Source organism: Helicoverpa zea, chromosome 31, assembly GCF_022581195.2.
Source record: "Helicoverpa zea isolate HzStark_Cry1AcR chromosome 31, ilHelZeax1.1, whole genome shotgun sequence".
Lineage (NCBI taxonomy): Eukaryota > Metazoa > Arthropoda > Insecta > Lepidoptera > Noctuidae > Helicoverpa > Helicoverpa zea.
The window spans coordinates 6,048,195-6,066,199 of record NC_061482.1 but is presented as its reverse complement, the minus strand read 5'-3'; the positions used below and the strand labels follow the sequence as shown (position 1 = coordinate 6,066,199).

The following is an 18,005-nucleotide window of genomic DNA, read 5'->3' as shown; positions in this document are numbered from 1 at the left end:
CCCCTCGATCAATTTTCAACTCAGACTGAAGTTAGTTCGACAAAGCACTATAAGCTCTTGGATAACTCTTAAACTTTATTTTTATTAAGTACCTGACTGAAAATAAGTGTTCGTTTTGCATGTTGCCTTTTCACGCTAGCGGATTTTCCAAGCCGGAAAACCAAGCGACGTCGCTCGGTTCCTACGAACGGTAAACGATTGACAACTGCCGGTACAAAAATGACGTTAAAAATAGCGCGACTTTCCAATATCATATCATTTAACTTCTGTACCAATACTACGTTGAATTTATCAGAAATGATAAATAAATAATTATTTCATCCAAACAAATTAATCAGACGAACGCAACTGAATTGCCATCCATCCATCCACGATATACTTAATTTTTAAATAAATCCATCATTTATGTTCCCGAAATGTGATACACAAGAAAATTACAGTTAATTTACGTAAATTGTTTGAATAAATAACGAATATTTTACAAAACATAGTTGGTCGCCCGCGACTTCGTTCGCGTACATTTTAGGTTATAAGTATCTCATGTACGTTGGTAATTTGATAATAAAATACGTGTATTATTCTTACCTAAGTATTTTGTATAATGTGGTAAGACAAGTTATACAAGTTGTTTGGGCCACACCATATAGATTCTGAACTTTCAGGCGAATTAACCAAATACCGAATATCTCTCTCGTACCCTGTTTTGAGTGCAGAACACGTTTCGTCATGATTTTGGTGATGATTTCGTCCTTGCATTATGTTTCAACATTGCATCTGCAGTCTCTAGATTACTGGTAACAATAAGCCATAGTGAAATCGCCCTCAGAATCGCTGTCACTACGTATTGCTGTGTACATATAGAGATATGCTACCTAATTGCTACCAGCTACTATTAGTTGCTACCAGTTGCTACCCTCGTGATTTTGAAGTTATTCAGCATCTAAAAGTGACATCCATTCTGATATGAGGATGTCTGTCATTATTCCCAGTGTGGAGTGATTCAGATTCTGACTTTAAAGTGAAATCAGGGCCCAATTCGCCCAACGTCGACTAACCCTCACTCGCTATCGTTGAGCTCGTACTTGTACGTTCGTACCCACCCCAGGCACAGCCGAATGACGAGTATTAGCTTGATCACGGCGAGTGACCACAACCTGCAAGTCATCTTTAATCTAACAGGGCCCTAGTTTCATAATACTAACATGTTAGGGTAAATTAGTTGAGGAGGTCAGATAGGCAGTCGCTCCTTATAAAACACTAGTACTCAGCTGCATCCGATTAGACTGGAAGCCGACCCCAACATAGTTGGAAAAAGGCTCGGGAGATGATGATGACTAACGTATTATCTGGTACAGGTGAAGTAAAGGCGAAGGAGTAAGGCGAGATGCAGGACGTGCAAGGATCCTCCAAGGCGATGAAGGTGCTGGCCAGCATGGTAAGTAAATCTATTTTATTCTTTATTGATAAAACTGGAATTTTCTGGCTGTGAAATGAAACAATTATGGCACTCGTATCATATACAACATGTAACGTAATTAACGCACACCCTCAAACACCCCAATTAGAATATTATGTTATAATAATAATACACACACTGAATTTTTAGTTTAACATGTATATGCATTGTTATTTACGAAATTAGTTATACCAAATCTTGGAAAACTCTTTGGTCATACTACTACGCACGCAAATATCGCGCCGCGCGCCGCTCGACGCGACACAACATAACGAAACTACGGAAAAAGCCGACAATACACGAAGTCTTATTACTTTGAGTTACGGTCTATTTGAATTTGTTTTGACTGTACAGGGTTAATATGACAATAATTTCCGTAGTTTTAATTATTTTTGGGATAAAAATTACCTATATTAAAAATTATATTAATCGATTCAGTAAACGATTCTGAACAAACTAATTTCAGGATGTGCGTTAATTAAGTTACATGTTGTATATGAAAGGCTCCTATCAAAACAATTAGCAATTTAGTTCAGTGCCTTACACTAATAAGTATACTGCAAAAGCAGAAACAAAAAAAACATGTATGGATACCTCGATTTCGCTGATGAGTCTGCGAACAACAAACGTAAACAAAAACAACGGAGTTAAAATTCTGAAAGTCGATTAGCAAAAAACTGGGGATGCATACGGTCATGACAGATTCAATTAACCAAATGGTCAGTTAAAAGATAGTGCAACTGATATTCTGTTAATGGAATAACAGACTTATCGCTTTATAGATTTTAAATACGGTCAGACAGAAGAGTAGGTACAACGAAATAGAGTTCGAAAAGCCGACAGGGAATTTTATTGATTTTGTAATTGATATGCTACGAGTAATAGGGAATGATGGAGCTTATCTGTAGTTTATTTCGTTGTAAAAACATTTAGCACGTCGAATAATCAGTTGTTTAAGCTTTTCGATAAAAACGGAGTGAAACAGTGAGTTATATTAATGTGTCAAGTAGATTTATGCAAGATAATAAATAGCCTAGGTGTTGCAGTGGGCTCATATAAATCAAATACAAATTAATGAAAAGGACTGTTCAAAGATCTCAAGGAAACCTGGACTAGAAACTGACATCACCAACCCGCATTGAGCAAGCGTGGCGGTGAACGCTCCATCTTTCTCTGTGTGAAAGGAGTGTCAGTGAGGATTATTTCTGGTTGTAAGGAGGCCTGCGCCCAACAGTGGAACGATAAAACAAATTATGAAGGTGATGCGGGACAGATATCTCACAGTTGATATTTGTTACAGGTTCTGACGGTTTTTTTTGCGGCCAGCCAGTTCGTGGTGGCAATGGGACAGGACATACCACCGCTACTAATAAACATCGGTGTTATCAGAGATACGAGGGAAACTACGACGACCGAAACGGTTTTAGTAACGGGACCAGTGGAGCGCCTGAACGACTCGCAGCAGGTAAGGATTGATAAGTTAGGTTACCATCGAGGATTAGGATAGTATAGTTTTAGGGTTTTATAACTGGTACCTACTGGGTTCTTCGGCATGATTAGAATTTGAAGTGAAGGAGTTTAACTTTTGGAAAACAAGGTTACAGTAAATAGAAGAGGAAAAAAGTTTTCTTTGAAGCCTAATAAACTTAGAAGCTAAAAACATTGTCCCGATGAACCTGGTTCTTTGGTTAGGTCTCAAAGATTAACATGCCTCGATTACTTAGAAAAAAACTAACCCATTAGTGACCACGCATATGTAAATATTGTCAGACACTAGGCACATTGTTATTTAGTGGCACACTAGAAATACATGTTTACCAATAATTTTCACTCGTCACTATAGGACTTAAGTAGGTTAGATGGATCCAGAAAATTAGATAGAGCAATTCCTATAGCTGTAGTTGTAAGAAAGATAACAAAGACTAACACAAATGTAGGAGTCATTTTAATAATAGTAGCTATATCTTTAGTATTAATATTAGTTAGCTTAGTATAGTCAATAGTCATGCACACAAAGAAGACTGCAACCTTAGACTGCAACCGGTAGACGGCGAGTCATCAAATCTTCGAGGGCAGGTAAGTGATTATTAGTTTTAGAATAATCAGGTCAGATCTAGGTTACGAGAATATGGTTTCTAATGTTTTGATTTAAGGTATCATTTAACTTGAACGCACCTGCCACACACACATGCCGTTGTACCAAGACTAAAAACAATTGGAACACCATAAAACATATCCTATAAAAATACGGTTCATTACATTCATTTGAAATATTTATATACCTAAAAAGTGACCTAGTCTGATCCTGATGCCTCGCCTAGCTATAGTATAGCTTTCACTAACAATTGAAAACATATTATCCTGAGCAGTGTGACAAATCTTCAAACCTCGTTTGGCAATCGAACTTTTCTTACTTTTCATCGCATACACTGTACTAAAAAGTGCCAGTACTTATTCCACCTATACAATTTATGTTAGCAATGTCCAATGAGCAATCACGCATGAGTTCACCGGGATTTAAAATACGTGAAAAATTATAGTAGATACCAGATGTTCTACACCCTTGAAACTCGTAAAGCTGATCTCTTCAAACTATTTATGTGATGGTATTTGAGTTCGCTTCTATTCCATTGTAAACATGAAAGCGAATATATCGGAGGCCAACTAAGGTCTTTAGCATGAGTTCGTATTCACCGAATCGTGCTTTACTCCATGCCAATGCTTGTTATAAATATAGAAGAATTCCTAAAGTGTGCTCAAGAGAATTATAAAAGTTTTCTAGACTCCAGAAAATTTGTTCTCTACTAAACAAACTATTTAATTCTCACAGGGTTTTAAATCCTCTTAAATGACAGGTCTCTTTACTCCAACGTGTTTCTGATAAATCTATACTAATATTATAAAGCTGAAGAGTTTGTTTGTTTGTTTGAACGCGCTAATCTCAGGAACTACCGGTCCGATTTGAAAATTTATTTCAGTATTAGATAGCCCATTTATCGAGGAAGGCTATAGGCTACTTTTTATCCCGGTACGGGAAGTAGTTCTAACATCGTATAAAAGTTTTTCTCTACAAAGGCAGTATTTGTCGAAATAACTAATCTACGAGAATGGAGCTTTGCAAAGTGATTCAATGTAGACGTTCTAACATCGTTTTGATACCAACGTTTCAGTTTGTAATCCAGTCTATTACTGAGTTAGAGTAATCTGGTCTACGAATACTTACCCTAAATACCAATCCACCCAATGGCTTATCATATCATCGAAATCAAAATAATATTCCAAGAAATTAAGCGCTGCCTTCCAGAAATGTTGAAATCGAAGCTTCATCTTTGCCTTGAATACGTCTTTCTATAGAAAGGACCAAGGCCTCTTCTGAAGGAAGGTACTAATTAACATCTTCTTTGCCTCAAAGCTTGTTGCAGACTGAAGATTATTTCTATTAAGGAGTCCACAAAGCAATGTCACGAGGAAGCAAGCAAAGCCCTCTTTGATGTTGGGTTTATTTCTAAACGATCTTGTCAATGGCCAGTATCTGAGCGTGTCACCACCAACAGCTTTCTAGCAAAATGTCGACGTCTGATACTTGCGCACGCGTTTACTTACCCTCAGACACTCAATAGACCAAGCAATGAAAATAAATTTAATTTCGACAAAAGAGTTTGATTCGTTGACTCCATAAAATATGTCTACGGATATCCACGCTAAGATTAAAATAAGACGATTCAAAACTTCGTGTGGCAGTTGTGCGGTTTCAACCACTTGAGATTTCGCGCGTTGAAATAAGTCTGATTGTATTAAAAACGGGCTCTTATAAATATCAATCTAACAATCTTCTATTCAAATTTCTGCCATTCAGTGTTTTCTATGAGCTTATTAAAAAAATATTCTGAGTCATCAGCTACCCGACTCATACATAGGTGTTTGGGAGTTAATAGTTTTCGGGTCGCACCCCGCCGCGTCTCCGGATCGCTCGCATAGAACCCGACGTTGTCTAGCGGTAGTAATACGAAGTTTAAGAAAATACCCCGGTATAGTACGTGAGCGTTCAACAGGTGGTGTGAAGTATCTGAGCCAACAGCCGCTGGTCCAATCAGAATCAACCAAAGAACGGCAACAGGTGGCACATTTTTAATTTAACCCAGTCCATTGTTACTTTCTACACACGCTTTGTGAAGTGGGTGTTTCACACGCATTAATTTATCAAGTTAGGTATAGGTATTTTGATACTCCATTTTGGTAGACATAGGTAACTGGTTCCCGCAGTGTGATCCACGTACTTTTCTTATCCAGCAAGCGTGTTTATTTTGAGAATAATTTCGTTTTAAATATGAAAGTTTTTTTTTGTAATAGTTCCATCATGGATCTGTTTATATCAATCCTTTATGTAGGTAGTGTTCGTTACTAATTTTATTCCTTAGAATAAGAAAATTATATTTAATAACACTGTCTCAGTATAATATAATTCCAGGTTATTGATTGGGTTTTAAGTACGGGGCAGGTTCCGCAAAAGCATGAGCTCAATAAATAACAAAGTGATGAATAAATTGTTTGCTATTGTACCGACAGGCTAACGGAAGCTGTTGTAGCTTCATTATAGCAGCAGAAATGAAGGAAGACTCCTTCTACTTATTAACAAACTATATACACAACCCGGAACAGTACCATTAGCTTTTCAACAGTGAAACAAATTTTCAAGTTATTTGTATCGAAGCCCATTCAATACGAACAAATAAACAAACAATAAAATATTTCCTCTTTTAAATATTAGTACAGATAATGCATTATTAAATGACATTCAAATTCTATAATACCTATTTGACAATCGTAAAAGCCTTTGCAAGCCAAACTCAATTTCCTTAGTACCTCCAGAGTTATTGCGAACTGCATTATAATAGTCTACGAGAAACATTATCTCAGGAAAATGTCATCTGAAAAATATAACATCTTGTCTTGGAAAACGGCGGAGTCTCATTAAAAAATTCTCTAAGTAGCTTAACTGGTTGTACTTCTTCTTTTTTCTCTTGACGAAAGTCTTCGAAAGCTTTCATCAAAGTCTAAATAATAGCTGCAACGGAGACTCTTACTTTAGACGCTCGTTAAAATAGTATCAAAGTATTTTTTTATTTCCATATTAAAAATGCTATTGAGTCTTCTAACGCACTTCCTCGAACAAAGCATCCGTATCGAGACGTTGAAGTGCATGCGTTCATACCTATCTCAGTATGCATACATGGGTATTAAATTGCCGGAAACTATTTACTCACCAACCAACACAGAGCACCTGTTTTACTAATAACAAACAAAAAGTTTCTATAAATATTCCCCTTAGACTTTATTACCTGCAATGCTAATATACTACGTGCTATTTTTAGGGTACCTTTGAATAAAGAATATTACATGTAGACGGGAAGAGGATGGAACGCAAATTGATGCATCCTACACGCGTTCAGGCTCAAAGCCTTGCAACGCACAGCACGATCACGAGCAATATGAAATTAACAGAAGCGTTACAAGTATCGGAGCGTTATTGCAAGTTTATATTAGAGCGCTTTCACTTCAACAGATTTGCCGCTCGGTTTATTTACGCGCGACATTTACACACGGTTTATCTGAGCATCAAGTAATATCAAATAAAATATACGTCGCGGGGTTTATTATGTCGTCGTTCGAACCCGTTAATACTACCTCTATTACGTTACGAAAGTTGACATTTACATCGAGCGACCGACTTTCTTCGCACGCTCAGTTTTACTACGCTCGATAAAAATCCGCTAGTGAGTCAGCGCTGTTAGCCAATATATCGGACCAAATCTATACTTATAATAAATCTGTAGAGAGGTCAATTCTGTACATTGAATATATTTCCAAAAAAACTATCGGGGGTGATTAGTGATCGATACTGATGCCAAAAATGCAATCAGAAAATTTTTTGTCTGTCTGTCTGTCTGTCTGTCTGTATGTTCGTTATGGAAACAAAAACTACTTGACGGATTTCAACGAAACTTGGTACAATAATTGTTCATACTCCTGGGCAGGTTATAGGATACTTTTCATCATGCTACGATCAATAGGAGCAGAGCAGTGAAGGTAAATGTTGGGAAAACGGGAGAAGTTATTCCATTTTTTATGCTTCCGTCGCGTGTGCAGCCTTAATGGTTAAAGCTACACAGAAACCATGTATGACGGCAATGTACTCCTTAAAATTATATAAAAAATATACTATGACAGTATATGTCTATCTTTTATGGTTGGCTCAGAATAACACGTCTAACTCTCGATAGCTTAGAAGTTCGCAGCTTTCTGACTACATTTGTCTACTATTACATTTATAACACTCTTACTCACACTAATTAAAAAAGTTAACATTATTACCTATTCAATAAAAAAAGAATCATTTAAATCGGTAAAGAAACACCAAAGTTATACATGAAATAAGGTAATAAGCCATCGCGCGTAAATACTGAATCATGCCATAAGGATCATTTTTGTGCAACGTTCGCCGGGGTCGACGCAGCTCGCGGTGCGGTGGCTGCGCGAGCTTCATACAATACATATTTGGCTGTTGATGCGATTGATGCGAATAGACGATCAGTGTTCAACACCGACAATAATTGATATTAACAAACCTTGCTTATCAGAGCGACTTTTAGGTTTAAATACTTAATTTATTTTTAACTTTCTTTTATTGATATTTTATAAAACAGGAAAGTACCTATTAGTTATTTTGGTAATGTTTAGGTAGATATTTGTTCAAATTACAAATTATTAATAGTTTACATTTTATTTATTTTTAGGTGAAGTAGTAGTAGGTACGCATAGATTTAGATAATTGGATAAGCTGGTGGTTATTATTTCTTCCTCTCTTTGCACAAAGTCCGAATCTAACACGGACGAAGTCGCTGGCAGAAGCTAGTGTATCAATAATACCAATGCCCAACAATAACCAACTATACTGAATTGCAACTTCTAGTACCAACATGATCGGATATTATTGACAAAGTGGTCGCTTCAAAACGTAGAATTGAATCTGATTTTATTGCGGTTTATTCGTATTTTATGAGTACAACCGTAGTTCAATAATTCTGCATGAAAACATGTTTTCTCGAAGAGATTGTCATTGATTTTTCTTTTCAATTTTATTGTTCAGTTCACTCATGCGGAAAATACTGTAACTTCTTGAAATGTATTTTGATATTGTTGTTTCATATAGGTACTTAGAACTTAGGAAATTTAGAAAAAGTAGTAATTATTCGATAGATTTTATAAACTTCGAATGTTACCGAATCTTAAGTCTTCTACCAAATTCATAAAATATTTATGATAGCAATGGTAGAAGAGTCGTAGAGACGAGCAGGTGGCCGATAGTTAGCATTTTTTTATTTAGAAAATTCAGGGTTCAAAAAGGTTCCAATCAAAGTTTTCAGTGTCGGTCTGACACCAGCTAGGTACCTGATCTTTGAAATATGGTCACATACTACTGGTGCTGCTGGCTTTGACCCCAAACAAACTTATCGGCCGACTAAAAGTTTATAGAGTGCTTACAGTGTTCAAATAACCTTTTAAAATAGTTACGTTACAAATAATGTTATCGAGTCACTATAACAGTTTGTATGAAGTTGCAGTAAAGCTTGTTAATTGAAAGCTTTCAGGAACTCGCTTTCATACATGTATTACACACAGATTACATTAAAATAGTTCGAGAGCCAGCGGCTGCCAGACCTTCGTTAGCATTCTCTTGTATGAGCGATTGCTGTTACAGGAAAATTGGTCCCTAACAGTAAAAAAAGTTTGGTTACTTATTTCTTGAACGGCGCTTTCACAGAAGTGAATTTCCACTCCGTTTCAGCAATTTGTTAACGACTACCGATTCAAATGACGATGCGTCACATGACTTGTATTTTGTCACTCGGAATTTATCGCGAGCGGTCTTTGGATAATCCATTGGCGTGAAAGCTCTTTCAATCTTTCAAAGTCATTTTCATCAGTCAAACTTCGTAGGAGTCTTTTTGAGTTTTCGTACCCATGCTTGATGTGTGGGTTGAGAAGGTCAGATGGGACAGTCGCTCCTTGTAAAGCACTGGTACTCAGCTACATCCGTTTAGACTGGAAGCAGACCCCGACATAGTTGGGAAAAAGGCTCGGAAGATGAATGCTTGATGTGTGCATACACAAAGTTTCAACCTTTATAAAATAACGAAGGTCTGTTAGTCGCTGGCTCCTAGTCTATAAAGTGGTATTCGAGTTTGTACACCGAGATAATAGCGTTTGAATGTCATCGAGAGTTTAATCAATGGTTGTGCTTTAAATACACTGCTGTGGTTAATTTATAATGAACACCGCAGCCGTGGATTTAATTATTATTATAACGTGATCACATCAAGCGATATTTAGAAAATTTCGTATATTCCGGCTTTGTTTGACGGCTTTTAAAGGTATTTGGAATTTTAGATATCTTGCAAACAGCGAAATAAACAGCAATCAGGTACTTTTAGACACCTCCCTCTATAGGTATAATAGCAAGGTTTCTAATAGCATTTTTTGTAACTCGGTTTTATTTTTCTTTTTTAAGTTTTTCGACTTAATCTTTCGAACTCTGTACCACATAGCGAGCAACAAGTCAGCAGATTCCTATGTAAATCCAGATAATAGTCAGGTCAATAATAACCCCTTCAAACTTTACCGCAGTAATAATCCGTAACATAACGCACCTGAAACTAAGCTGGCTAACACTGGAGAAGACTAAGTTTTCAGACCCGATAATAATTTCTGCACACTACACCTAAATTCCTATGATTAACTTGGCAAGCTGAAGTTAGATTTTGCTGGTGTTGCGCTTTCATATTCGTCTAACTTCAAGTTATTTCGGACCTTGTGCAGAGGTTTACAGCCTTTTCACACTCACGGATTTTCCGGGTAACATCGCTCAGTACTTATGATCGGTGACGTTCGGGAAATATGAGAAAAAAAGTCAGTGAAGGCTGTGAGACTTCTTTTTAGGACGCAATTTAAAGACCAGCTGCTCAGTTTTTTTTTAAATTCTGAAGTCAAAGCTTAGTTGTATAAAGTTTATGTCTTAATTTACCTTCAGTAGGATCTGTAGGAAGTTACTCTTTTCTTTATCCATTTTTAAAACTTAGGTACCATAAACGCAACTTTATTTTAGGAAATATCACCGCATCCCGTTTGCGAGTCAATAATCATTATAGAAATAGATGCCCATGAACGTTACGTGTACATCAGATTAACCTATAATAGAACGCACGGATCAATAATTAATTAAAAACCGATTGTCATAATATCTTTAGGCAACCGCAACTAGATTAGTGCAGAGCATTTAGCGTAGGCCGAGGTTGGATGGGATGGGATATTACAGTGGTTTGCGTAGGCGGGTTGGGCATCAAGGTCATAGGTCACTCCAGTTGCAGCTGCAAGCCCACCCACTCGCCCGGGCGAGCCTCCACATCGCTCGAGGGATTTCACAAATTGACGCCACGCTAGCAATAATTCTAGCTTTGTGTCTATTTGAGTGGATGTGCCAATTAATTTGAATACAGACAATAATCATCAGAAGACATTGTAACGTCCACTAACTTAAAAAAAAATCAGATAAGTACGAAAAAGAAGTCGTTGTTCCATTGTTTTAAAATGGAATTTAATACGAAATATTTCCAACAATCTGATGTCGTTACCTATATTTCAGGTCTTCTGCCTAGATATGTATCGAAATACTTACATTTTCACGTGTGTACCGGTACAGGAAAACTATGTTGAAACCGGCTACCATGGATCAATGTTGTTAGAAAGCTTTAGCCTCGAACGTCGATGGGTATTGGGCCTACAAGCAGTGCAATTAATATTTCGTATTTCATACACTGATAGTAGCTATTTATGGATTTTTTTACCAGCCCAAAACAATGTTTATTTCAAAGTATAATTTATTTATTTATTTGTTTATACTTTATGTACAAAAAAGGTACATTGGCGGACTTAATGCCTCAAGGCATTCTCTACAAGTCAACCATCGGGTTAAAGGGAGAAAATAAATGGGTAGAACAAAAAAAAAAAAAAAGAAAGAGAAAGTCATGAAACGATATGAATAAAAACATGATACAATACATAAATACTCAATACATAATATATATATATATATATATATTATTATAAGAATGCCTTGAGGCATTAAGTCCGCCAATGTACCTTTTTATATATATTATATATATTATATATATATATATATATATATTATATATATTATATATATATATATATATATATTGAGTATTTATACAACATAAAAATAATATACAAAATAAAATATAAAATCAATAAGAGTGACGACGACTCAATTAGGTAAAGAGTTTAAATAATGATGGCGAACTTTACGCTTAAAGGAATACTTACTGGGTGCCTTTTTTATGTCAAGGGGAAGAGCGTTCCAGAGTTTAATTGCTGATACAGCAAAAGAATTAGCCATAAATCCGGTGCGGTGACATGGAATTTCGTGCAACAAATTCTCAGAGGAACGCAGGTTATGGTTATGAGAACTGCCCAATAACTTAAAATAATTTTGAAGATAATCAGGAGCACAGGGATCGTTAAGAATAGAGAAGAGCATACAGAGAGATCTAAGGAATCTTCTATAGCGAATAGGCAGCCATTTAAGCTGAGAACGAAAAGAGGAAACGTGATCATATTTACGAAGGCCGAAAATAAAGCGTATGCAGTTATTGAGAAGACGATCCATTTTGTTGAGAAGTTCTTGAGATAGATCCGAGTAACAAACATCAGCATAGTCAATGATGGGAAGCACAAGAGACTGTACCAAAGTAGTTTTAGTGCTGATAGGAAGGAAATGCTTGAACCTGTAGAGAGATCGCAGCGTTAGAGTAACCCTTTGACTTACCTGGTTAACCTGCTTGGACCAACTGAAGTTGCTGTCCATCAGCAACCCCAAATCCTTCACCTGTTGCGTTAAGCCTATTATTGAACTATTGAGGACGATGGGTGTTAAAGAATTAGTGTAAAAACGGTTTAGGTAACCGGAGCTGCCTATAAGGATGGCCTGACATTTGCCGGTGTTAACAACTAATCCAAATTTGTCTGACCACTCTTCAATAGTTCGCAAGTCAGCATTAACTAAAGATATGCAATTATTAAGATTGCCGACCTCAGTTTGTGCGTATCATTGCAGGTCATCGGCATACAAATGGTAAGAGCATTTTAGAGAGCATACTAAATGCAAATGAAATAGAAATGAGCGATTTGAATTAAAAAAAAAACCCTTGCCTGGAACCGCATGAGATTCGGATACAGAATAATATAACTAATACTGCTTTCACACTGACGAATTTTCCCCACTCGCGATTTGAAACTTTTGACACCTCCCAATACTGAAAGGACGTTAAAGCCGCAAGACATATTTTTGCCGCACAAAATATGACGCTCGTATGCGCTCGGGTTTACCTACTACGGGCGGAAAAACCAAGTGTGAAACCGCTGTAAACCTATATCATGCAAAGCCTATACTTGATAGGTATGTCAAAAACGTACGTAGCCTAACTGCCTATTAATTCGTACATAAACTGCACCAAACATGATAACGGTATTCGGTAAATTAGTAGTTCTCCGAAATGTATCATTAAATCATTGCCGGATATTTCTATCGGCACCAGCACCACGGTACAAAACTAGGAATGTTTGCATAGCGTTCGTTATTACGCGGCTTTCGTGAAAAGCATCATTATAGTTCGGCCATTCAGAGAATGCGTTCCTGACACGTCGCGATTGAACTGACTGAATTATAACATTCATTGATTATTGATATAATAATGTTGTTTTAATGCTCCTCAATTGTTAAAACGGTAAACAACCAGCAAAAATATTTTTATCGTAACTGCAACGCCATTGCAAAGTTACGTCGTCAGTTCAATCGCGACGTGTCAGGAACGCATTCTCTGAATGGCCGAACTATAATATTTCTGAACACCATTCAATTTTGTGCTCTATTGCGATTTGCATCAATTGGACTTGAAGCATCGTACTTAGTTATTGAATTAATTGAAATCGTATTAAATGTTTTAATGAAGTAAAACAAATGAAATGAAGTAAACAGTGTTCATGGATGTTTGTGAATCATTTTAGTACATTGCAGTTAATAAGATCGTTTTAATGAGGAACACAGACGTCTCTAGTATAAGAGCTTAGGAGGTGGCTTGACGGTATCGAACAGGTCTCGGTATTGGGGCACATTCACGTTTACACTACCTGGTAATCCGCAGTTAGTTAACGCAGCTTCTACAGAGGCGCGATCTAATCCTCTGCTCGTACAGACATCTGCTAATACTTGAGACCATTCGCTGTAAGTTAGCTCTGTTTTGCTGAAATTTTACAAAAAAATACTGTATATTAAATATTTGAAAAATCTCGAAATATAACAGGCTCCATGAAAATAAATAAAACATTTTTTTCACAAAAACAAGTCGTAACAAAAGTCTACAGCCATGTGACAAAAAAAACACCAATAGGTGCGAAACTCAAAAGGCTTAAATAAAATCGACATACATTTTTAACATTGTAACAAAACCACCAATTATTTTGGTGGCTACGTGACGCGACACCACTGAATAGCCCGCGGCCAACAATAACAAGAAAAAAAAACGATACGTATTTTAGCTGTGTGAAATCAACCCGTATTGTTGTTGTCAAATAACAAAAGCATATGCATTACAGACACGAGTGCAGTTTGCACTACCAATGAGCCCTCTATATTATGGTGCAACACACGTCCGCGATGTGACAACCCTGCTTTTCAATTAAAGGCTAGGGGCTTACAATAAGGTCTTAATGAGGAGTGCTAGCTTAATTAGACATTGTTTATGTTCCTGCAGTTACATATTTGCAACAAGTTCTAAATATATTCTAAACTGACTGACTTCATTGCAAAGTTATTCATTAAAATATTTCACCTGAATTTCATCCATGCGATTCCCGTGTCAGTCATAGTAAGTGCTCTGTCTTCCAAGACATCGCTCTGGCGCAACCAATAATCGCTGCGGTACAGATCAATAGTCGTGCCGTCTCGGTCACTGTCGAACAGTTTGGCGAACTTATCGAACTGATCAGTCAATGTAGCTGGTTCCTCTTCTTCCATTATATTCTAACGCAACCAATACCTAGTCGAAATTTGAAATATTTAATAAAAAATTCGGACCTAATTTGTAGAGGTCGAAAGACTCCCAGATTTATATCATGTCAACAGTAGTAATAGAAAGTTGTTAAACAATTTCAATAATATCACCGAGCGCATGAAACAAAGTTCATAACTTTTGTACCTGATCTCTGACGCGCAAATGCACTGATATGAAACTGTCTCAAAGCGTAACACTGTAAAACGAATGCGATGAACATTTAGTCCGTTTAATTGTTCTTACTTTTCTATTGTCGAAAATTCACGGAAAATCGTAATTAAAAACCGAATACAATTTCGTTCGCTGCTACATTCCATTACACAGCAAACATGACAAGTTTCAGGAAGACTGCTTTATTGAAATGAACTGACAACTGAAATATAATTTATTTTAATATTCGTATTTAATTATTCCTATAATCACATTAACAATGCACGAAATGCAATCCCTTTAATTAAAATTTCGGAGTAAATCTATTGTGTTCATCTACTTTATCTAGTTTTGGGATAGCCTGAGTATTAATTTTAATTATGCGTTATCAATGGAATTAGTATTCAATATTTATAATTAATGATCACAGCATTAATATTTCAAACAAATATTATGATAGACTCAGACTGCTTTGTAATCTGTAAAAATAATTACATACTTTGACGAACTGACTACCAACAAAGGTTGACAGCAATTCTGAAACTACTGAACTACGGGTAAAACATAGAAGACTAGACAAGCTTTTACTGAATGAATAAACGTACAGTAAGACAGTTTCAATTAATCAATTTTCATGAATAGCTAATCTCTCATTCTAACTTTGAATGTGAACCTACTTAGTTACAAGTAGTGACGACAAAACGTTTCTAATTAAGGTAAGTTAGGGCAAGACAAACATAGAAGCCAACATTACGCTTGCCGTTCCGCGCGTATTTTGCAGCTTCGTAGCTACGTAACGCCCTAGGCGAGCAAACTGAACAGCTCAATGTCACATACAGAAACATTGATTGTCTACGCGCTATACCAATCCAGTCTGTCGACAATGTTTTCATTTGCTAACAAATATACCGCCTGAATGAAACCACTTTGTGCCCAGTTTAGAGGAAATTAATTTTGGACAAAGCTGCTAGCATTGTTTACGAAGTGAAACCAATAAACCTTTGTGGTGAATCTGATTTCCTGGCACGTTGTGTTGGATAATTTTAATAGTTTGAACGCCAACTAAATACTAAACGTTTAGTATTTAGTTGCTGCGAATATGAGTTGAAGGATAAATAACATTATATTTCCAGGAATTTGTGGAGATGTGGAGGCTTCTCTGCAATTAATATACTGCGTGCGGTAATTGTGGTGGTTTTGGGGGAATTTAAATAGGGTTTGGTTGCATAAGTTTGGTTCAAAAAATGAATTTTGAAACACGGTAGATAAAGTATGAATAAAAAAAAGGACTTTATATTTTTGCGCAGAGAATAAAGAATATATACAGTTATGCATTCCGTGAAATGAAAATAACAATATTACTTATATATAAAAGCAAATTAATACAATATGCGATTCATGTTCATGTTACTGCGATTCCAAGTAAAATAAATTACTCCAATTATATTTTTACAATATCAAATATCGGCATGAATCCGCATCTAAATTCGTATCAAGGTTTTTGCTTTAACTTATTATTTCTGCATTCTACAGGTTCTGTTCAAATTATAGTCGGGAACCATTAAAAAATATTTTTACATAAATTTTCACTGTGAGCATAACCGACATCGATGTCAATCTGAAAAACGTGTCAGTGCAAAGATTAAGATACCTTGTAAGCATTAAATTAAAATTCTTAGAAGGAGAACTACATTGAACGAAGGAGTCTATTTCTGTATAAAATAATATTCTGCGTTCATCTACTAAGTAGTTACCTTATGTTCCAGATTAGGCTATCCAACTTTTATCTATATCTAGTTAATTATAAAATTAGTTTATAATAGTCTACAACTCGTTTTGTCACCCTTCGTTTGCGTATTGTTAAGCTGCGTACATGAAATGGGGTGATAATTGGATTTGAATTATGTACATAAATATAATTATTTAATGTACTAAGATTGGAAGATTTTAATGTTTCAATTCTGCTTCGTTAACATCGGCTATCTATGTATATCCCTGAGAATAAAACGAGTTCTAACTATTCATAAGATATTTCACTAAAACTTTCTTTCAATGTTACTTAAATTAACTTATGTTCAACGGTCACAAAGCGATAACTTGAGAGCTACTCCAACCTTTGGAGGTAAAAATACGCCGTCAGCACACTTCAAACGGGATTTTTTGCAACGTACGCTCGAAGAAGTGTGTCAAACATAGCCAGAGGAATTTCACTAATTTTGGAGGTCATTAAAATTTTAAATTAGGTTTTTGATATAGTGAAAATTATATAAAAATAATGAAGTATCATCCGCGTAGCCTCTTCTTAAAGCGCGTATTTGGCTTCCTGACTTTACAGACTAAAATTGTGTTCTAGTAAAAAACATTACTATGATTAATTTTTATTTATTTGAAAGGAATAACATACACAGTAGTCACACAACATAGAACTTATAATGAAAGTAACAAATATGTAACTCAACACGTTATCTACAGATTACTATACAGAATAGCTAGCTATTAGTGGAATGCTCTTTTGATGTTAATTAAATTACCATTAAAAATACTAGACAAGGCCACTAATAGTGAACACGGCTTTATGCATAGCCGCATAGATTCGTGACCCCTTCCGTGTGTCATCCGTGTGTTCACTTCATTATTGTGACGATGACGCACTGGCGTCACGGCTTTCTAGATTTACATCATTGAAGCTTATTAGATTATTAAAAAAATCATTTTAATGGTGTAAGCTTGTACACACGGACTCATGAGAAAAAATAAACTGAAAATACACAAACCACCAATGATTTTTTACAAACATTTACACAGTACAGCAGATTTAAAATTGCTTTTGGATGAACTTTATGTTTGTTCGTGCGTAGTTTCTATAAAATGAAAGCATCCATCGCGCGTAAAATAATTACATATGTAAAAAAACCTTTTTAAAAAAATCTACTTGTTCGATTTCCTTTTGGAAACACTGGAAAAAATATTCAGAATATATACGGGAAATGTATTCAAAAAAATAAATACATAAATAGTTTTAAGTTGTATATATAATTTTTAATTTTTAAAATTAATGTAAACATTTATGAAGTATTACAATACTTAGGTAGAATCTGAAAATAGCCCTATTTTAAATAAAGGAGAGTGGAAAGTATATAAAAAAAAAATACATTAATTACTTTATAACGTACCTACACAAAGACGTATATAAACATTATAAATTCTACATT

At 35.8% G+C, this 18,005-nt stretch overlaps 2 protein-coding genes across 2 annotated transcripts in view; one reads left to right on the top strand and one right to left on the bottom strand.

The window, feature by feature from the left end:
- Positions 1 to 1,359: 1,359 nt before the first annotated feature.
- Positions 1,360 to 18,005, top strand: part of LOC124645045 (PDF receptor-like) — a gene marked incomplete at its 5' end in the record, with an annotated part of 35,800 nt that continues 19,154 nt past the window's right edge. The window contains 2 exons of the mRNA XM_047184778.1: positions 1,360 to 1,435; positions 2,757 to 2,921. Of these exons, the coding sequence (XP_047040734.1) occupies positions 1,360 to 1,435; positions 2,757 to 2,921 (241 nt within the window). The remainder of the gene's footprint in view (positions 1,436 to 2,756; positions 2,922 to 18,005) is intronic.
- LOC124645046 (tubulin polymerization-promoting protein homolog) lies at positions 13,644 to 14,606 on the bottom strand. Its single transcript, XM_047184780.1, has 2 exons — positions 14,422 to 14,606; positions 13,644 to 13,833 (listed from the first exon to the last, which is right to left on the bottom strand). The coding sequence occupies exons 1-2, from the start codon at positions 14,604 to 14,606 to the stop codon at positions 13,644 to 13,646; spliced, it is 375 nt and encodes a 124-aa protein (XP_047040736.1).

Coding starts and splice junctions, on each gene's coding strand:
- LOC124645046 (XM_047184780.1), bottom strand. CDS start 14,606: ATGGAAGAAGAGGAACCAGCTACATTGACTGATCAGTTCGATAAGTTC. Junction 13,834..14,421: donor ATCGCATGGATGAAATTCAG/GTGAAATATTTT, acceptor GTAAAATTTCAG/CAAAACAGAGCTAACTTACA.